At 36.5% G+C, this 22,440-nt stretch overlaps 1 protein-coding gene across 1 annotated transcript in view; it reads right to left on the bottom strand.

The window, feature by feature from the left end:
• The window catches only part of DHX29 (DExH-box helicase 29), a 51,133-nt gene that overhangs the window by 16,833 nt on the left and 11,860 nt on the right, over positions 1–22,440 (bottom strand). Inside the window, exons 6-17 of the mRNA XM_053590507.1 lie at positions 22,248–22,376; positions 20,374–20,500; positions 19,276–19,434; positions 17,096–17,261; positions 16,712–16,835; positions 14,446–15,054; positions 11,985–12,128; positions 6,287–6,463; positions 4,867–5,007; positions 2,736–2,880; positions 2,488–2,605; positions 1,505–1,589 (exon numbers count right to left, since the gene is read on the bottom strand). Coding sequence (XP_053446482.1) covers positions 1,505–1,589; positions 2,488–2,605; positions 2,736–2,880; positions 4,867–5,007; positions 6,287–6,463; positions 11,985–12,128; positions 14,446–15,054; positions 16,712–16,835; positions 17,096–17,261; positions 19,276–19,434; positions 20,374–20,500; positions 22,248–22,376 — 2,124 coding nt within the window. The remainder of the gene's footprint in view (positions 1–1,504; positions 1,590–2,487; positions 2,606–2,735; positions 2,881–4,866; positions 5,008–6,286; positions 6,464–11,984; positions 12,129–14,445; positions 15,055–16,711; positions 16,836–17,095; positions 17,262–19,275; positions 19,435–20,373; positions 20,501–22,247; positions 22,377–22,440) is intronic.

Raw genomic sequence — 22,440 nt, 5'->3', positions numbered from 1 at the left:
TTAAGCAATGGAGTTCTTCTTTAAATTAAAAAAATTTTTTTGAGACAGTCTCATTCAGTTGCCCTGGGATTGAGTGTCGTGATGTCATAGCTCACAGCAACTTCAAACTCTTGGGCTCAAGCAATCCTCTTATCTCAGCCTCCCAAGTAGCTGGGACTACAGCCACATCACCTGGCTAGTTTTTCTATTTTTAATAGAGACAGGGACTCTCTTTGCTCAGGTGATCCACCTACCTCAGCCTCCCGGAGTTCTAGTGCCTGGCCTTAAATAAAATTTTATAGGGAAGCCCACATGTTATAGATGAGAGCAAAGCCTTAGAAATCATGGAGTTCTTAGACCAGTTAGAAAGCCATCAATTTAATCCAATTCTTTCTGAGAAAAGAGAGGTTGAGTGGGTGCCAAAGGCTACACAGGTGGCAGCAGTTTAGAGACGAAAGCCCTGGCCTTCTGCATTACAGTCAAGTTCTTTTCAGATGCTCTGTGTTCCCCATAGTTCCCACACTGTGCTATTTTTTCTCCTGAGAGAGGGGTGGAAATCTAAGAAACTCTTGACAGGCCAATGCAAGAGGATTGTTTGAGGTCAAGAGAGTGAGACCAGCCCAGGAAACACATAAGCCAGGTGAATTGGTGCATACCAGCTACTTGGGAGACTGAGGCAGGAGGACCACTTGAAGCCCAAGAATTCAAGGCTGCAGGGAACTATGGATCATTCCACTGTCCCTTAGCCTGGGAGACAATGTGAGATCCTGTTTCAAAAAGTAAAATCTGAGAAACTCTTTGTATCTCTTCATTCAGAATCCTGAACAGAGGACACAATGAAAGCACAGAGATTTTTTTCTCTACCTAGTGGTCTATGTATCATAAAAAGACAGGAATGAACAGCCTAGGGAACATGAATCCACCCAGGACTTAAATATGACATCCAATCTCCTTCATGATGCCTTCTTGGAAAAAAGTAGTGACTTATTATTACTTTTTTTTTTTTTGGAGAAAGAGTCTCACTTTGTCACCCTTGGTAGAGTGCCATGGTGTTTTAGCTCACAGCAACCTTAAACTCTCGGGCTCAAGTGATTCTCTTGCCTCTCTGAGTAGCTGGGACTATCAGTGCCCGCCACAACACCTGGCTAATTTTAGAGACAGGGTCTCACTCTTGCTCAGGCTGGTCTCTAACTCCTGAGCGCAAGCATTCCACCCGCCTTAGCCTCCCAGAGTGCTAGGATTACAGCCACCACGCCCGGCCTGTGACTATTTTTGCAAGCAATATCCACATAACGTTTCAACCACTCCCTTACCAAAAGTCTTATCTGTTAAATAGCACACAATGCAAATATTCAAATTGCTTAAATTTTAATATTGGATTTATTTATTATGTTAATCTGCTTGGAGTCTGCCATATCTTATAAGGCACTTAATATTGACAATGCACTTTCATGATAAAAAGTTATGAGGCTTTCATGAAATACTGTCAGGTGATCACATGTAAATTTGCTGTACTGAATTTTACCTTCCTGACTCCTGGAGGAGGGAGTGTGAATGCTGCAGCTTGATCTTGGGTTGAAAGAATAGAATGCAGAGCTATCACTTTATATCTGAAAGTTAAAATCATAGTTCTTAGCAAGAGTTTCTCTTTAGAAGACACTGCAAAGAATAACAAAATTTATTTGCATATAGAAAGCAACTTAAAAATTTTTTATTATGAAAAAATTCAAACATAAAACTTCAACAAAGAATGATACAATGAAACCCCATATATAACTATCATAGAACAAAAACTTTAATATGAATAAATTATATGAAGTGTAGGTTTAATGTTCAAGTGATAACCATTATAGCAGTAATAAACTATATCAAAACAGACATAGTAAATAGCTGATTCAATATGTATAAACGATAAACCTCAATCTTGGGGTTTTGCATAATTCAGTCATCATACTCGTAATTACAGGATTCCTTCTACATATCACATAAGAAAATGTGAATAAATACAGATGGAGTACCTAAAAAATTTTGGTAGATAAAATGCTAAAATAGAAATGTTAAAATGAAAAATTGTTTCACAACAGATATTTTAACTAAAAGTAAAAAGACTGAAAACGCTCACCAACAGTTTTAATGTACTAAGCAAGTGTTTTTCTTTTCTTTTTTTTCTTTTTGACCTGTGTCTTGACACATAAGCAAATGTTTGTGCATAAGCAGGGTGCCAGCCACATACACCGAGAGTGGTGGGTTTGAACCCAGCCCTGGCCAGCTAAAAAAAAACAATGCAACTGCAACAAAAAAATAGCCAGGTGTTGTGGTTGGCACCTGTAGTCCCAGCTACTCGGGAGGCTGAGGCAAGAGAATAGCTTAAGCCCAGGAGTTTGAGGTTGCCATGTGCTGTGACACCATGGCACTCTACCAAGGGTGACATAGGGAGACTCTGTCTCAAAAACAAACAAACAAACAAACAAAAAAACTACCAAGTATAAAATGAAGATGTGTAGTTACCGTTCAGAATAAAATCTTCTATCATTTGACAGGAGATCATACAGCTGTTGAATATGAGCAAGACCTGGTAAAAAGATCAACACTGCTCCTTTAATATTTCTGAATTGGGGACTTTTATCTGAAATTTTAAAAAAGATAAATAAGATAATGAATAGCATATTATAAAATATTACTAAAATATCTATTAGTAGAAATGTTTTATCAAACATTTATAAACAAATGGAGACAAATTAGAAATAAAAAGATACCTAAAAACACAAGAAGTTCCAAAATGAGATCCAGGTTGATTTTATGAGGATTCATGTAGAGAATAGCATGCTGAGTGCGGTCGCTGTACTTTTGGTAAAATGGATTTAAATCAGCATTTGCTCCAGTCTGAACTGGGATGTATTCCTAAAAGAAACCCAACCAGAGGGAGCTGAACAATACATTAATAATTTTTATAAGACAAAGAAGGAAAAAAGGAACTTTTCATTCAACTCTGTATTTTTCTCATTGTCACACATTATTTTGTTATAATATAGGAAAAGCAAATTTTTAAAAGTGGAAAAAGTTTCAGCAAATTTCATCTCCTATAATTTAATTTCATCCAGCCTTTAAGTATAGCAAAACCTTTTTATCTTGGCATGCATATACTAAAAGAAGACAAACGTAATCATGTATGCATCATTCTGTATCAACTAAAGAGCAGGTAGGCCAAGAAATGTCATGGGTACAGTGGCTCATGCCTATAATCCTAACACTCTGGGAAGCTAAGGAAGGAAGACTACTTGAGCCCAGGAGTTTGATGACACTAGCCTGCACTCTAGCCTGGGTGACAGAATGAGACCTGTCTCAAAAAACAGAGAGGTCATAATAACTGCAATTAGTAGTTTATACTTGTCTCATTTTTTCTACATTCTACTTTGGCTACTGAATTCTAGTCATTTTTTTAAATAACTATACGTTTCTGAAGTCTTTCTTTAGTTCATAATTTCTATTTCTGGTGTTTTCATGAAAAGATTCTAGTTTTTGCTTATTTTATCTACTTAATTAAAAGATAAAGTAACTTTATCTTTTTTCATCAGATTAGATACATGTATAAAATATCATAGATATAATGAAAATGTTGTATCTAGTACCACTGGCTAAAATCCAAGAGAATGTAGCTTTTGCGCTATTTCTAGACAAACATAATTTAGACTGCAGGCAGTCCCTGGGTTGCAAACGAGATAGGTTCTCTAGATTTGTTAAGTTGAATTTGTATGTAAGTTAAAATAGGTACATTTACCTATTACCTGTAATAGAATCCATTCATAAGTGTGAGTTGTATATCAGTCAGATGTTTGTAAGTCAGGGACTTACTGTAAAAGCCTCTGTTCATAAGTGTGGGTTGTATTTAAACTGGTTGTTTTTAACTTGGGGACTGCCTGTAATTCCCTAAGAAGAACTATGCTTGCCCTAGACAGCTTTGCTATAGAGACAAAGGCTGCTAAGAAAACCAAAGATAAGGATCTAGAGCAGGTGTCCTCAAACTGTGGCCCTTGGGCCACATGAAGCGGTGTGAATTGTATTTGTTCCCATTTTGTTTTTTACTTCAAAATAAGATATGTGCAGTGTGCATAGGAATTTGTTCATAGTTTTTTTTTTTAAACTATAGTCCAGCCCTCCAATGGTCTGAGGGACAGTGAATTGGCCCCCTGTTTAAAACGTTTGAGGACGCCTGATCTAGAGTTTATGCCTGCCCCATCCTGACCACTAACCAACAAGTTAGTGTTGAGAGAAAGTCCCTATATATATGCTCCTTGACAACTGATCACTGGTATGAAATTTTTGTAAGAAGTTGCTTCTTGGCTCAGTGCTTGTAGCTCAGCGGGTAGGGCGCCAGCCACATACACCAGAGCTGGTGGGTTCAAACGCAGCCTGGGCCTGTCAAACAACCAGGACAACTACTACCAAAAAATAGCTGGGCGTTGTGGTGGGTACCTTTAGTCCTAGCTACTTGGGAGGCTGAGGCAAGAGAATCGCTTGAGCCCAAGAGTTTGAGGTTGCTGTGATGCCACAGCATTCTGCCCAGGGTGACAGCTTGGGACTCTGCGTCAAAACAAAAAAGAAGTTGCTTGATTTTATATGTATATCTAAATGGCCCATTATAGCATAAAAAGACAGTTAAAATATCACAAATCAAAAACTATAGTCTGTGAAATGAAGGTTAAAGAAATGACCTTTAATATTTACTCAAACTCTTGCGCTGCCTGCTCAAACTCTTATCTGTTCCTCTTCTACCAAATTATATGCAAATTCATGGAATTAGCCACATGATTTTAACTCTTGGGGCATAACTCCAGTGCCAGGTTATGCCCTGGATACTGAGCATCCTTCAGAATGTTTTCTTTTTACCTGATACTTTCTTATTCCCCCTGCTTTGCTTGTAAGATTAATGGTTATTTCTTCTTCCTCCTCCAGAAATTTCTGACAGTATTCTGAGTCTTTCTCTAGCACAAAGCCTGTTTCTTCTATTATATCTTCAAGATGAAAAACCTATATAAAGTAAGGTACATAAGTGGGTGAATTCAAATTCATTGTAGTAAGTATCATTTTAAAGAGAATAAGGGGAACAAATGTTCATTTAGAATATCATGAAAACATTATTTTTCAGTGAATGAAGAACTTGGTTGATACAGATGAGTTGTCTCTAAAGTTTCAGGGCAAATTACATTATGCTGCATAGTTTTTTTTCTTTTAATGTGAAATAGTTAAAAGAGTAGACTTTATCAGCTGAACTAAAAAGGTAAGCATCAAGAATAAAATATGCAGGGCAGTGCCTGGTGGCTCAAAGGAGTGGGGTGCTGGCCCGTATACTGGAGGTGGCGGGTTCAAATCGGCCCCAGCTAAAAACTGCAAAACAAACAAACAAAAAAAACCCACCAGAATAAAATATGCAGAAAGGAAGCTTTCAAAGACAACCCAAATTTAAGGGGTAGAGTTCTTTAATTGCCAGGTAGTCACCTTTTCTTTTGAAATTTCAAAGTCATATGAGGGAACAAATATCTAGGTTACGTTGTTTTCAATTCTAAGGTAAAGTTCAAGTTGTAGTTGAGCCCCTCACTCAGGGGTCATGCTAAGTACTCTCACACTGTGCACATTAGGGTGCAATCCCGCCAATTGCCCTCCCTTGTCCCTCTTGCTAGACTGTATTTGTGTTTTATCTTTCCTTGCCAGGTAGCCTCTCTTTATCTGGATACAATGATGATGTAAAATTAAGTTTTATATTCTGTAGTCTTCAGGTCTGTCTTTCATCAGAACCCTCCTTTTGGCTGAGCATGGTGGCTCATGCCTGTAATCCTAGCACTCTGGCAGGCTGAGGCAGGTAGACTGAGCTCAGGAGTTGGAGAATAGTGAAATATTGAAATACTGAGCAATAGTGAAACTTTGGCTACTAAAAATAGAAAAAACTAGCCAAGTGTCATGACAGGCACCCTTACTCCCAGCTGCTTGAGAGACTGAGGCAAGAGGATTGCTTGAGCTCAAGACTTTGAGGTTGCTGTGAGCTATGATGAACCCATGGGCACTACACCCAGGCAACAGAGTGAGACTCTTGTCTCCACACAAAAAAAGAAAAAACTCTCCATTCCCTCCTTCCTAGCCCTCAGGCAGAGCAGTACCAACCCTCTGATTCTCAAGGCCATATCCAGGTCCTCTGTTCAGTCACTGTAACTAGGAATAACTCTGAACTCAGACTACAAGGGCCCATCTTCTGGGGGAAAACATTCTGACAGGAATTCAGTTTCTGCTTACACACATGAGAAAGAAAACTTACCTCAACAGGATAACTTCTTCCTGAAATTCTGAGAATAGGGCAGTGTGCAAAGTATGTAGAAAATTTTTCACTGTCCACAGTGGCACTCATTAAAATCAAGTGTAGATCAGAACGTTTCTGTAAAATTTCCTTCAAGATAATTAGTAGGAAGTCTGACTGAACACTTCTTTCATGAACCTAGGAAATAAGAAAACTAATCATATGCTGTATAAAGTCTAGTAAGATGCTTAAACAACCACTCAAATCTACTCAAAGTTAACCAATATTTAAGTATAGTCAGTACATGTTCAGGAAAGGAATCTGTAAAATAGGGCAGATCTTCAAAATTAAAAATAAAGTCATTCTTGAATACTGAAGCCATTGAAAATCAGCATATAATGCACATGATTAGCCATGACAATAGGACTCTATCCCAGGAGATGGTTTGCAAATCACATCAGATGTAGCTGGTAAGATTAGGGTATATCCCAAATTTCACTTAGAAGTAAGGATGACCATTAAATCTCTCCCACTATTATAAAAGATAGATGGATTATCCACTATGTAAAAAAAAGGGAAGCTGTGGCTCAGTGAGGAGGGCGCTGGCCCCATATACCAAGAGTGGTGGGTTCAAACCTGGCCCCTGGCCAAACTGCAAAAAAAAAAAAAAAAAAAAAAAATAGCCGGGCATTGTGACAGGTGCCTATAGTCCCAGCTACTCATGAGGAACTGAGGGTCGCAGCAAGAGAATCGCCTAAGCCTAAGAGCTGGAGGTTGCTTTGAGCTGTGATACCACGGCATTCTACCAAGGGCAACAAAGTGAGACTCTGTCTCTAAAAAAAAAAAGGCGGAGGAGGGGGGAAGCTGAATAGTAGGAATATAACAGGGTCCCTATTACTCTCTTTATCCATCTCTCTTCTAACACATGTATGTTAGGGAAGAGCACTGTAAAAATGCTGTAGGGCACAGGCAAGTTATCAGAATGTAACAAAGATTTGCTAAATATACAAAAGTCTATCTTTCAACTTTCTGTACTCCGACTTGTTTCTATCCCATCTTATTTCATAGCAGATTTAAGAAGAGAGGCAGTAGTGGTTAAGTGTACAGGCTCTGGAATCAATTGCTTGGGCAATTCTTAGCTTGGTTGCTTATAGGATGACTTAGAGAACACTATTTAAATATCTCTACATCTACCTCTTCTATAAAAAGAGACTAAAATAATGCAAAGCTTACAGAGTTGTGGCAATCAAATGCGGTAATACCCTTAGAACAGAGACTAACAAATAATAATTACTCAACATTATGTTAAATGTTGGAGACCAAGACCAAGTTCTCGTCATTTCAGAGTTTTCAGTGCAGTATGAAGATACTATACAGGATGGTTTGAAATTATATGTGAAGGATAGCTAATCAAGATGGTCAGGAAGGTTACTAAGTCAAATTGCCATTGATGCTAACTGAAGGATGAATTTGAAAAGAAAAAAAGGAAGAGGAAGAAAAAGGATAAGAAAGGAAGGAAAAAGTGTTCATGACGGGATACAGTGTGTATAAAAACAAGGTGGAAAGAGGAATAATAATTTTAGAAACAGGAAAAACAAAAACAATGACTTGAGAATGGGATGACCAATGGGTAAGAGATAAAGCTAGAGAGGTACTTGTTAAATTGCTGTGTAAAGCCTTGTAAAACATATTAAGGAATAGAGACTTTACCTTAAGGCAGCAGTTCTCAACTTGTGGGTCACAATCCCCTTTGTAACAGTGAAAATACATCCTGAATATCAGATAATTACATTATGATTCATAACAGTAGCAAAATTATAGTTATGAAGTAGCAACGAAAATAATTTTATGGTTGGGGGTCACCACAACATGAGGAACTGAGGGTCGCAGCATTAGGAAGGTTTAAGGAGTTAGGGCAGTGATTAAAGCATTGTAAAGCAGGAGAATCATGTGGTCTGAATTTTCTGGTTACCTTGTGGAGAATGTGGTGGAGGTGAGCAAAGGAGAAAGCAAAAAATTTAATTCATTAGAGGCTTTTGTAGCAAATAAAGAGATAATGGTGGCCTCTGCAAGGAAAACATCAGCAATTATGGAAAAAAATGAATGAATTTGAGAAAGGCAGAACAAAAGGACTAGGTAATTGGCTGTAGGGATGTGGGAGAAAGGAAGAGTATTGGACTTTTTATTTATTTTTTTTTTTGAGAGAGAATCTCACTATGTCACCCTCAGTAGAGTACCATCACATCACAGCTCATAGCAACCTCAAACTCTTGGGCTCAAGTGATTCTCTTGCCTCAGCCTCCCAAGTACTGGGACTACAGGTGCCCACCACAGCGCCTGGCTATTTTTTTGTTGCAGTTGTCCTTGTTGTTTAGCTGGTCCGGGCTGGGTTTGAGCCCACCACCCTTGGTGTATGTGGCTAGCGCGGTAACCACTGTGCCATGGGCGCCAAGCCAGTATTGGACATTTTTAATTTGGTAGTCTGACCAGATGATTGTGGCGATCATTCATTGAGATTCACAAAGGAGGAGGTGGCTCAAGTTATAAAAAACTGAGCAGGGAGCGGAGATGTTGAGTTTTGGAAATCCTGAGTTTGAAGTTGCTGCAACTGAAGGAATCTAATAGGTAGGTAGTTGGATATTCATCTCTGAAGCTCAGGAAGCTCCTGATGGATGACATAGATTTGGAAAATCTCATCAAATATTTGGTAATTTGTACAAATAAGAATTTTTAAAAAGAAGAAAAAAAACCCCAAATCATATGACTGTTCCTAATAAGTCCAGAAAGAGCACTGTCCTTAAGCATCTTTGTACAGAGAGTGCTGTATGATATAATGAACCCTGCTCCCAAATCTCTGATATATTTAGCATGATGAATTCTGCTGAGCTTTTTTTTTTTTTGAGACAGAATCTCATTATGTCACCCTTGGTAGAGTGCTATGGTGTCACAATTCATAGCAACCTCAAACTCTTGGGCTTAAGTGATTCTTTTGCCTCAGCCTCCCAACTAGCTGGTACTACAGGCACCTGCCACAACATCCAGCTATCTTTCTTTTGCAGTTGTCATTGTTGTTTAGCAGGCCTGGGCCAGGTTCAAACCCACCAGCCTCAGTGTATGTGGCCAGCGCCCTAGCCACTGAGCTATAGGCTTCGAGCCTGAGCTTTCTTTTTTCTTCTTCTTTTTTTTTTTAAGACAGAGCCTCAAGCTGTTGCCCTGGGCAGAGTGCTATGGCATCACAGCTCACAGCAACCTCAAACTCCTGGGCTCAAGCGATTCTCCTGCCTCCGCCTCCCAAGTAGCTGGGACTACAGGTGCCTGCCACAACGCCCAGCTATTTTTTTTTTTTTTTTGGTTGCAGCACTCATTGTTGTTTGGCAGGCCCAGGCTGGATTCAAACCTGCCAGCTCAGGTGTACGTGGCTGGTGCCTTAGCCGTTTGAGCCACAGGTGCCGAAACTTTTCTTTCTATTTTTTTTGTTTTGCAGTTTTTGGCCGGGGCTGGGTTTGAACCTGCCACCTGCGGCATATGGGGCCAGTGCCCTACTCCGTTGAGCCACAGGTGCCGCCCTGAGCCATTTCTTTTTTATTCTTAATGTTTAAGAGATTGATGGCATCACACTTAATCATAGACATGATTAAGTTAATTATGCCTATGAAGGCTAATACCAAACGATCAAAAATCACAGCTTCCTGAAGTTGTTCTGATATAGATCAGCATTAATCCTAATTAGAAAGTTACCAAGCAACTTTCTAATAATAATTTGGGATTCCAAAGAACTAACTGATTGACTGACTAACCGATACAAATATTTTAACTTACTTAGCAGTAAAAACTTTATCATAAATAGGCATATTAGCATTTTGGCTAATGTCAATCTTTGATGATACTGATTAAATGTAGGTCTTGGATATGCAACTCCATTACTTGACATTCTCCTTTCTGCATTTCCCTGCCTAGGAGCAGTTATCCATGGGCTACTAATGCAGCCATCCAGCCTCTTTCTCTTTGACATCTTAGTAATAACAGTACAATTTCCTTTCCCATTAGGAAATTTAAAAATCCTTGGATAAACTTATAAAAACTTATCTCTTAACAAAATATGAGATTATTTTATGTCTTTACCCAAATTTGTCCATAACAGGAAAACAGTTAAATCAATTATGGGATATCCTAATTATATATTTAAAGCTATTTAAAAAGTCATGTTTTTTGACTAATCATGTGAAAGAATTATAAATACACATAGTAAATATACACATATACAAATACACAAATTAAATGTTAACATTGATTTTTTTCTGGATCATGAGATTATAATACTTATTTTCACTTTCCTACTTTTCTATGCTTCTAATATTTTCTAACCAAAAAGAGGAAAATAACCCAACAATTGATACATAGCCTATTAATTAAAAGTCAATAAATAACTAAATTTTCACTATTGCTTTCTAAGCACAGTGAATTAACAGACATTCACAAAAACTTTACATTAGCAAAATGTTTAGTTATTTTCTCTTTTTTGTGTGTGTGTGGTTTTTGGCTGGGGCTGGGTTTGAACCTGTCACCTTTGACATATGGACCAGTGCCCTACTCCTTTGAGCCACAGGTGCCACCCAATTTTTAGTATTTTCTGAATAACAGAAATGCTATATATCTTGTCTGTTCTTGAAGAAAGCAGATTAGTTTACACAGACAAGGCTAGTACACCATTTAAAAATAATTCTAATGTGAAATCTTTGGCATAATTCAATTTAAATGTGTATTCAAACTGATTCAAGGGCATTATCTCTAGAGAAATGACATATTGAAGATTTCTTATCTTCTATAAGAATTAGAGTAGATCATTTAATGACTAAATGTAACAGCTGAGAGACATATTTGTAAGCACAGATTTGGAGACACACTGGCTGGGTTTGAAACCTTAGCTGCAGAATTTACTGGCTAAGTGAACTTGAGCAAGCTATTTGACCTTTATGTATCTCAATTTGAAATAAAGATAGGCTAGGCGGCGCCTGAGGCTCAGTGGGTAGGGCTCCGGCCCCATATACTGAGGGTGGCGGGTTCAAACCCAGCCCTAGGCCAAACTGCAATAACAAAAATAGCCAGGCATTGTGGCGGGCACCTGTATTATCAGCTACTCAGGAGGCTGAGGCAAGAGAATTGCCTAAGCCCAGGAATTGGAGGTTGCTGTGAGCTGTGTGATGCCATGGCACTCTATAGAGGGCAATAAAGTGAGACACTGTCCCTAGCAAAAAAAAGAAAAAAAAAAAAAAAAAAAAGAAAGAAAGAAAGCTAGGCTAGATATAGTGGCTCACACCTGTAATCCTAGCACTTTGGGAAGGTGAGGCAGGAGGACTGCTTGAACCCACGAATTAGAGGCCGAGTGAGCTAAGATTGTGCCACTGCACTCCATCCAGGGTGACAAAGCTAGATCCTGTCTCTTCGAAAAATAAATATATAACTCTATTTCACTGAGTTGCTGGAAGTATTAAATAAATATTTTTATATAAATGTTATGCATAAATATATGCTGTATTTGCATACAACAAATAGCATTTATTAGTCAATTAACACAAGATGTTTGTTAGAGGAAATTACATTATTACACAAAAGTATCTGGCATTTAGTAGTAAGTACAAAAAAAGTTAGCTAGATCAGAAGACATCTTTTCAATACAAAAATATTTCAAAATTCTGAACACAATAGAAAATCTACTCACCTCATCTACAATAACATGAGATACATTAGTTAGCAGACCATCTTCTTGAAGTTTCCTTAGCAAAACGCCTGTTGTACAATAGAGTAACCTGGTAGATTCACAAGCTCGAGATTCCATTCGGATCTGATATCCACACAAAGAATTCTGAAGGAAGAATATAAGGCTTAGATTCTCACAAGGAATCTGGGAAACAAGCTTTACAAAGTAAAGTCTAGGCACTGACCTTGCAACAATATGGAGCAGTCTAAGTAATCTAGTGCAATTACAATATATGTACAGTATTAGTGATAAATAACTGCAATTAATTAGTAGTAAATCTATTTAGTGCAATTTGTTACCATCTATTAGTGCAATTTATTAAAGTATTTTTCCATGGTTTCAATTATATGAAACTATACAATTTGTTTGTAGTTTTATGGAGAAAAAACTTTGTTCTTTTCATGATGGTGAGAAAAAAGCTGTTCATCTTTTCAAGTTCCATTAATATAATTATAAAAATATAATTGATGTTGAATGAATTGAGCAAAATATTGGCTTACTCAGGTAAAGAATTTTAGCACAGCTCCTACAATTTCTTCTATTTTTCTATCAAGATCTCATAGAACTTGCCACCATTATCTTACCAGTGGTACCTAATGGGAATTTTGATGTCCCATCTATTCCTATCGTATTTTCTTACTCTTTCAATCATTCCTTCCTTTGTTTCATTTGTGTACATGTCTATCATTCTCTTAGGGTAAAAACTGTGCCTTTTTATCCTCCTTTGTTTCACGACAGTAACTCAATTTGCTAAATAAAACATGTTTAATGAAGGAGTACCCATCCTAGAAACAAAAAATATTATACACCATCTTCAGAAAGAACAATTCAAAGTATTAAGTAATCTGAATTATGTGAACTCACAATTCATTTTATTTGCTTCTAACCAGTATAATCAATTAATTAAAGTCCTATAATTTATAGTCACTCTGGCTAAGGTTTGGCCAGTTTTTTGTAAACTTTCATGACAAAATGCATGACAACAGATATTTAAACAATTTTTCCCATTAAAAAAAAAATACAAGGCTTGAAAATAGGAATCAGGAGTGCCCAACCTTTTCCTGCCACACATTGGAAAAATAAGAGCTATTTTGTTTGCTCTTCTTCACATTAAAAACAAAAACACTAACAAAAGCTGATGAGCAATAAAAAGGTCCATGCATAATTTTTGCCATATCCAACACCACAGATAAGCAAAATAGGCTCAAATAATTTGCAGGTGGCCTGTGGGGTATATGGTTGGACACCGCTGGCTAGTATTTTCTTTTTTTTCCTTTGTTTTGAGTGTCTTTCTTGCTGTCACCCCAGCTAGTGCAGTGACATCATAGCTCCCTGCAACCTCAAACTCTTGGGCTCAAGTAATCCTTCTGCCTTAGCTTCCCCACTAGATGGGGTTATAGGCATGAACTACCATGTCCAATAATTTCTCTATTTTTAGTAGAGACAGGGTCTCACTCTTGCTGAGGCTGGTCTTGAATTCAAGCGATCCTTCCGCTTCAGCCTAAAAATCATTCGGGATACATTCTACAGAAAAAAATTTGCATATAGGGTGGCGCCTGTGGCTCAGTGGGTAGGGCACTGGCCCCAAAGGGCGGTGGGTTTGAACCCGGCCCCAGCCAAACTGCAACAAAAAATAGCCAGGCGTTGTGGCGGGTGCCTGTAGTCCCGGCTACTCGGGAGGCTGAGGCAAAAGAACCAGCTAAGCCCAGGAGTTGGAGGTTGCTGTGAGCTGTGATGCCACAGCACTCTACCAAGGGCGATAAAGTGAGACTCTGTCTCTGGAAAAAAAAAAAAATTGCGAACATTTGAGATATTATGAGATTAGTCAAATCTGAATTCGTCCAACTTCTTTTTTTGGAGACATTGTCTCACTTTGTCACCCTGGCGTCACAGCTCCCATTAATCTCAAGCTCCTAGATTTCAGCAATCCTCTTGCCTCAGTCTCAGGAGTAGTGGGGACTACAGACACTGGCCACAATGTCCATCTAGTTTTTTTCTCTATTTTTAGTAGAGATGAGGTCCCACTCTTGCTCAGGCTGGTCTTGAACTCCTAAGCTCAAGCAATCTGCCACCTCAGTCTCCCAGAGTGATAGGATTACAAGTGTGAGCCACTACACCTGGCTTGTCCATATTCTTTGAATGTGCAATTTAATGTGTAACATATCTGAATGTTCAATTATTAAAGTTAATATATTTTTATTTCTATTTGAGAATTTTAATGACAGAATTATGGATAACCATTTTCATATTAAGGGCAACAGCATATTAGCAAATCTGTCAAAGAAAACATAAAAAATGCCCAAAATTCTCTGTTGAACAACCAGTAACGGTTAAAACTCATATACGTTACAGGTTCCATTTGGATCCCAAGAGCAATGGTGAGTAATGTCATCATTCAATGAGAACTTGAAGAATAGCTTACCCTTCCTCCAGGTCCATTTTCACAGCCCAATTCATCACACACTCTAGTGGCTAAACTTACTGCTGAGATTCTTCGGGGCTGGGTACAGACAATGTTACATTTACTTGCTCCCCACTCATTTAGAAGTAAATCTTCCAAGAGAAAATGTGGTACTTGAGTACTTTTACCACTCCCTGTTTCACCTGCCACAACCACTACTCTGTGCCTTTTAAGAGTTTCAACAATTGAATCTTGATGTTTGAACACAGGTAATTGCTGTCTTTCCTTTAGAAGTCTTTGATACTTAGGTGTCCTTTGCAACTTTCTAAAGAGGTTTCTAACAGGTTCCAAATCTTCTGCATTTGCTGATTCCATGGGCAGTGCAGAAAAATCCTCTTCAGAAACTAAATTTTCCCAAGATTCTTCAGGATCTTCAGAGTTTTCTTTCTTATTTTCAGAACACTGTTGTTGCTGTTGCTGCTGCTGTTTCAATTTATTCAGAAGTTTAGCAATAAAAAGATCACGTGGTTTATTTGTTTCCATTTTATTTAATTCTTCCCTTTTCTTTTCTGCATCACTCCACTCCAGCCAAACATCTCGGTAAGTGGGTGGAAGTAACTGATGAACTGACTGAAGGGAAAAAAAACAGCAATGCATTATTTTTGGTAACTACTGAATACTGGAATTCAATTGGTTAGAACTTTGAATGGTTATATTTCTCTCAAAATGAAATTTGGCTCTAACCTATTAAGTTATTTAATATACATATGATGCAAATTCAAAAATAACACATCGTATTTAGGCTTCTGGACTTCCTAGCTATATGACCTTGAGCAAGTAACTTAGCCTGTATATGCCTCAGCTTTAATATTTTTAAAATGAGGTTAGTAATAGTACCTCGCTTACAGGCATATTCTAAGGTCAAATTTCTTTATTTTTATTTTTATTCATTTATTTTTTTGAGACAGAGCCTCAAGCTATTGCCCTGAGTAGAGTGCTGTGGTGTCACAGCTCACAGCAACCTCCAACTCCTGGGCTTAAGCGATTCTCTTGCCTCAGCCTCCTATGTAGCTGGGACTATAGGCGCCTGCCACAATGCCCAGCTATTTTTCGGTTGTCATTGTTGTTTGGCAGGCCCAGGCTGGATTCAAACCCACCAGCTCTGGTGTATGTCACTGGCGCCTTAGCCATTTGAGCTACAGGTGCTGAGCCCTAAGGTTAACTTTAAATACATGCTTACTCCTGAAACATGGTAATGTACTAAAGAAATGTTTATTATTTATTCCTGAAGTGGCACTATACAAAATGTAGATGAGCAATAGAGTATTTCTAAAACATACAAAATTTCCATTGAGATTCTGGCAGTTGTATAATGTTACAAGTCAAAATATATTAAGTAAACTACACTAAATGAAATCTAAGTTATTCAATTTAGTGCTATTAAAGAATGTTATCTCTCTGACACTGATAGTCATTCTTATCAAGTAAACACAACTTATACCTTATTTTGCAAAATAAGAAAAATAAAGACATTAAGAGCATTTACTGGAAGAAACTGAAAACAAAATTATTGTTCAGAGTTGCACTTAATCAGTGTCTAAAATTTTCAATGGTTCTAATTTCATATGAAGATACACACATTTATTGTCAAAAGGAAATACTGATAATCTAAATTTAATGTGTATGTTCTTTTTTTTTTTGCAGTTTTTGGCCAGGGCTGGCTTTGAATCTGCCACCTCTGGTATACGGGGCCAGCGCCCTACTCACTGAGCCACAGGCACTGCCCCAATAATCTAAATTTAAAAAGGATGTTGTGTTCTGTTGAAAAGCTTCCTTCAGTAGTACTTTAATCTCTCCTTAAATTAGAAGTACATGGTTAATATAATCTAACATTTAAAAATGTAACCCACATCCACAAGTTTTTAAAGCTGGGAGACAACATAAAATTAAAGGAAAACAGACTTTAAAATTCTTAGTCAACTAACACAATTAGTTTTAATCTGTAAATTAATATAGTCCAAAAAGTTGGATCAAATAGATTGCCCCTTTCAGAATTCTTGCCTAAGAAAGACAAAGATTGACCTGTGTTCAGGATCAAAAGGAAACCAAATTATAAATAATCAGAAATAAGGATTAATTAGAAGCAGTAGTCAATAAGGAGAAAATTAGCCCAGACGGCCATAATTAAATACTACCTTCCAAACGCATATAGCTTTATGTCAACAAAATATAGTACACTCATTATTCCACAAATAATTTTGAAGCACCTAGGCCTAAAATGTCTTACCTGTCCTTTCACTAAACGATAAAGGGCTAACGTAGCTCCTAAGTGCTGAGCTTGCATGCTATCCTCTGTTAAGATTGTAGGGCATACTACCAGGGTATCATCTTCAGACTTCATTACCCTTACCCTACAAAGAAGCAAAAAAAAAAAAAAAAAAAAAAAAAATTGTGAAGTCAGATAAAAAACATTCATAATTCCAGTAACACTGAACTTAATTTATGTTATTTAAATATTTCCATGGAAACCATGCACTAGATAATTTATAAGCACTATGAACCTGAGATGTAGAATTAGAGGCTTCCTTAAATGTCTAAATTCATAGGAAATAAACAGATTTTTATCTTACATTTTTCCTAAAAGTTCACTGAGTTAACTAGAAAAACATACCTACATTTCCAGTATCTACCTACTGGAACTTTTTCAAAGGAAGGATTTGGACTCTTGGGAAGATTCTTCCTGACCCAATCAATCAGAAATTGTTTGGGAGATTTTCCAGTCCAACTTCGAGCAGTATAGTCAAAATTTCTTACATCATGGGGTTCTTTCTTTTTATCTAAAATGATAGACAAAGATTGGTTCTTTAAAAAAGGTCATGCAGTAATCTGAATTTCTTTTTTGAGTGCTCAAAGTCCTCTCATTTGAGGGAATAGCACTTTAGAAAAGAATAGGTGAAGAAAGGATAGAAAGGCTTGCTTTTCTCTAAATGATGTTAATGACATGCTCTTGATGGATAGAACCATGGAATACTTTCAATCTTAAAAAAAAACTTATTTTAAGGAACTTACATGTTCTTGCAAAGCATCTATGATACTATCCATGTGATGAATTTAAGATGAATTATAATGTCTGGTAGGCTGCCCTATAGGTATAAGATCATCAAAAAACAAACAAACAAACAAACCAAAATCAACTGTCATTTCTGTTTTAACAGCAGCCACTACCATCATCAATTTTAATGGTTTCCTGTTATGTATAAAATAAAAGTCCAAAAAATTCCTTACTAAAGCTGCACCATGGATGGTGCAGCTCTACCTCTCTGTTGCCACTCCTCCCTCATGCTCACTATCCTGTAACTACATTGGCCATCAGGCAGTTTCTCAAATGCCCTAAGTATGGGGCTGGGCACAGTGGCTCATGCCTGTAATGCTAGCACTCTGGGAGGCCAAGGCAGGTGGATTGCCTGAGCTCAGGAGTTTGAGAACAGCTTGAGCCAGAGCAAGACCCTGTCTCTAAAAATAGTAGAGCATCGTAGCGGGTGGCTATAGTCCCAACTACTTGGGAGGCTGAGGCAAGAGGATTGCTTGAGTTCAAGAGTTTGAGATTGCTATAAGCTATGACAACACAGTACTCTACTGAGGGTGACAAAATTAGACACTGTCTCAAAACAACAAAAATACTTTCTAATACAGTAGCCACCAGCCACATGTGGTTAAATGTAAATGAATTAAAATAAAAAATTTCAGTCTTTTACACTAGTCACATTTCAAGTGCTCAGTATTTGGCTAGTGGCTACACATTGGATAGTGAGATACAGTAAGAACATTCCCACCACTGAAAGTTCTGTTAAATAGTGCTGCTCTCTTTTTTACCTCAGTCTTCTAGAGTACTGTGATCCTCTTGGAGGGCTCTTTCCACCAACTTGTCACCAAGCTAATATCTAATTTGTCAGATCTCAGAGCAAATGACTTTAGCAAGGATTCCCCAATCCAAATTAGAACCTCTTGTTATCTGTATCAGAAGCCTCCTCTTTGAAAGCTCGCATCATAGTTTGTAATTATGTATTATTTATGTACATTTAAAGCTTACCTTCCCTACTATACACTTCAAGAAGGCAGAGACTAGAACATTTTGTTACTGTACATGTAGTACTTGCCATTTTGCACAATAAAACTCAAAGAATAAATATCACTAAACGAATAATTTTAAAAACTGTCAATTTATTGTGGGACTCAACGTACTATAATATAAATAGTATTTATTGGATAAATACTATACTACATATATCAATAATTTTCCTGGGAGCACAAAGAAGCACATGATCACTTTTGTCTGGTGGTATGGAAGGAGGTAGGGAAGTCTTAAAGAAGAGATGCTGTTTTAGTTAAGCCTTGAAGCTACAGGTTGGCCAACTAGGAGTTAGAAGAATATGCAAAGTAATGGAATTATAAAACAATAAATGTTTTAAAGAATGATGTAGCTGAAGTATCTGAAGTATACATGTATACCTGGGAGAATAAAGTAAAAAGGTAGATAGTGGCAGAATGCAAAAAATATCGAATGTGATACTAAAAGCTCTGGACTTGTTTAGTGATGTCAGCAGGTTCAGAATCATTACAGGTATTTTTGCAGAAAATTTATGTTTATATCTTTATTACAGAAAGATATCTCTGCAGTTTGAAGATGGATTGAGAGAGATCCACTTAAGTTATCGTAACTGTTAGTATTTTTTTAAGAAAGCTTGCGGATGTAACTTCATTACCCGAATAGAAATTAACACATTTTAAAATTATATAATTCTTGACATTTTATTTATTAGTTACACTCAGATTACTTTCCCTTCATTTTACCTTTCTCTTCTTCAGTAGCAGCTGTAGATTTTTCAAATAAATTAAAGTTCAAAGCACTCTCTCCTTCTGTAGCTACAGGTGCCTTTTTCCTTTCATTTTGTTGATGTGAAATTTTTAAGGCTGGATTGAATACTGGATGGTCTTCTAAAGTTTCCATTTCTGTCAAGAAAACAGACAATGTTTAGTTTCAGATATTTGTTTTTTATACCTTTTTACTTTGCAAAATGATTTGATGAACAGCATTTCTTCTTTTTCCCTGTAACCAATTATTTAATATTTCCTATAAGGAATCTGCACTAGAAGTCAGAGGCAATCTATTACCTTTCACAATATATACTAAAAGTTTAAAATAAATTATGTAATAGATGTAGTAAGCCTAGAAAAACATCTTCATTAAAAATAAATACTTATGAAATTGTATTCACTTTTCTTTCTTGAATGGAGATTGTATTTTATGGTATAAATCAGAGGCAGAAAACTATGGCCTGCTGGCCAAATCTAGTCCATTGCTTGTTTTTGATGACTTACAAACTAGAATGATTTTTACATTTTTAAATGGTGGAAAAAATAAAAAGAATACTTGGAGACATGACAAGTATTTGAAATTTATAGTTCAGTGTTCATAAATAAAGTTTGATTAGAACACAGCCAATTATTTTTGTGTGGTCTATAGCGATTTTTATGCTGTAGAGCTGAAGAGTTGTGAGAGAGGATGTATGGCCATGAAATCTGTAGTACAGAGGGTGCCAAAGAAATATATACACATTTTAAGAAAAGAAAAAGCTGTATTGAAATTGTAATAATACATACCAATAACAATAGATGAATAAGTCACATGTGAGCACCTCTTGTAATTATAGAAGTTAAACGTGACTTGAGTATTACAATTTTAATAGTCTTTTCCTTTCTTAAAATGTATATGCATTTTTTTAGCACCCTCTGTATTTACTGTTTAGCTGGTTACAGAAAAAGGCTGCTAATCCCAGTATAAACTGTTACAAAAGTGCAGATGTATTAAAAAGAGGCTCAGCTATTCTAGGAAAGTCAACAAATAAAAGACACTTACATTTATACATCTAAGAATTCGAAAGTGTTTACCTCTTTGAAATTTCCTTATTTTTTCTTGGGCCTCTTTTTGGCCCTGCTTGTTTTTTTCTAGTTTAAAGGTAGCTGCTTGCTCCTTTGCATCCAGAAGTTTTGTTGCAAGGTGTAAATACCTTTCATTCTGATCCAAATAAAACCATGAGGAGGAAATGAAAAAAAAAAAGAGATTATCTATGGTCAGTGCAGTATTCAAAACCTATGATTCAGCAGATAAAATTTTAGGAATTTTTCATAAAGAAACAATACAAATGCACAGATTTGCAAGTACACAGATATCTACTGAAGCACTGACTGTAAAAGAAAAACTGAAAATCATATATGGGACATCTCTATAAAGAAAACACCAATAATTAGAAAATAAAATGGGGTAGCAAAAGGAAGAGGGTAATCCACAGGAGAAATACCTTTGACATGTTAATAAAATAATTTGCAGAATAAAAAGTATAAGACCATTTTTATAAAAATTGTTTTTTAAGTATGTGTAAATAAAGGACTGTACTTGCAATAATGTAATACTCATCTGAAAGATACACAGTCAGGGACATTTAAAAAAAAAAGCTTCTGATAAAAACAGATGTCACAAAACTCAAAGACATGACTCCACTGGGCAAAAACTAAAAGGAATTTAAATTTAAACTCCAAGGTTTAAGTTAATAAGTGACAGCAAATTAGAAGCATAAAACCATAGAGTGGAGAAGATGATGGTTTATGTGGTGTTGCTATGAAACACAACTATTAAAAGGAAGGGGACAGAACTGACTAAGCAAGTACAATCAGCTGAATTCTGGGGCCCTTTTGCGTAGAAGCAAATATCAACACAGCGAAACAGAAAGGAGAGTTAGCTCTCTCCTCAAATTTACCCTATCCTTAGCCCTGATACCACCAGCCCTCCACTTACGCATCTCTTGCCGCTTTTGATTCCTTAATTTTTTCTCATACAAAATTTACCATCCTAATCATTTTTATGTGTATAGTGTTATTAAATACATTCATATTATTGTACAAGCATCACCACCATTTATCTCTAGAACGCTATCTGGCAAAACAAACTCTATACCCATTAATCAATAAATCTCCATCCCTTCTCCCATATGACTTACGGTAAATGTGTGTTTAATTTTATGAGAAAGGCCCAGTTTTCCAAAGTGACTGTACCATGTTACACTACCATTAGCAATATATGAGTGTTGCTCCATATTCTCCCAACATTTGATCTTAGGAATTTTTTTAATTTTTGTCATTTTGATGTATAGTGGTATCTCCTTTTAGTTTCATTTTTCTAATGACTAGTGATGTTGCATACATTTTCAAATGTTTATTGATCATCCATATATCTACTTTTACAAAGTGTCTTTAAAATTCTTTATGTTATTGTGAATAGAAGTCCCCTTTTTCTTTGTATTATCATGGACAGAGTCCTTTGTCAGATGTATTTATTGCAGTATTTTTCCTACAACTTGCTTTTTTATCTATGGCAAGTATATCTTGCTTAATATACTATTGAGTATATTCTCTGCCTTATATATTTTTTTATCTTACCTTATGATGTCTGTTTTCTCTCTACACTATAAACTTCTTTTGTAAAGGACTATGCTTTATTCTTTTTTATTATTCAAAGAATTTAGCATACTTCACACAGATAACAATCATTTAAAAATAATTATACCTATAAACATGGAGGAAATGTAATTTACATCTCTTGAGCAGTTACTTTGTGCCAAGTTTTTACCTGTTATTTTGTTTAATCTTCATATCAACTCCTACAGGTATTTATCCAATTTAAAAATTAGGAAACAAATGCTCCTAAAAGTTAAATATATCTTGCCTAAGAATAGCCAACCAGAAGCCTAATATAAATTTCTACTCACAGGGTCAAACTTTTCCTCCTCCTCTAAGCTTTTAGAATTTTCACTCTTTTCTTCTTCACTTTGTTCCTCAGCATATCGCAAAATCCATTCTTTCATATTTACTTCCACATTTGTTCCTTCCTTTTTTGGCTAGAAAGAGAAAACAAATATCTGAAAAATCAAAGTTAGAACAAGTGTCAAAACTATCTTGTCA

The sequence above is a fragment of the Nycticebus coucang genome, chromosome 1 (genome assembly GCF_027406575.1).
Source record: "Nycticebus coucang isolate mNycCou1 chromosome 1, mNycCou1.pri, whole genome shotgun sequence".
Lineage (NCBI taxonomy): Eukaryota > Metazoa > Chordata > Mammalia > Primates > Lorisidae > Nycticebus > Nycticebus coucang.
Note: the sequence above shows the minus strand (reverse complement) of the source record. Positions and strands in the feature narration are given on the sequence as shown.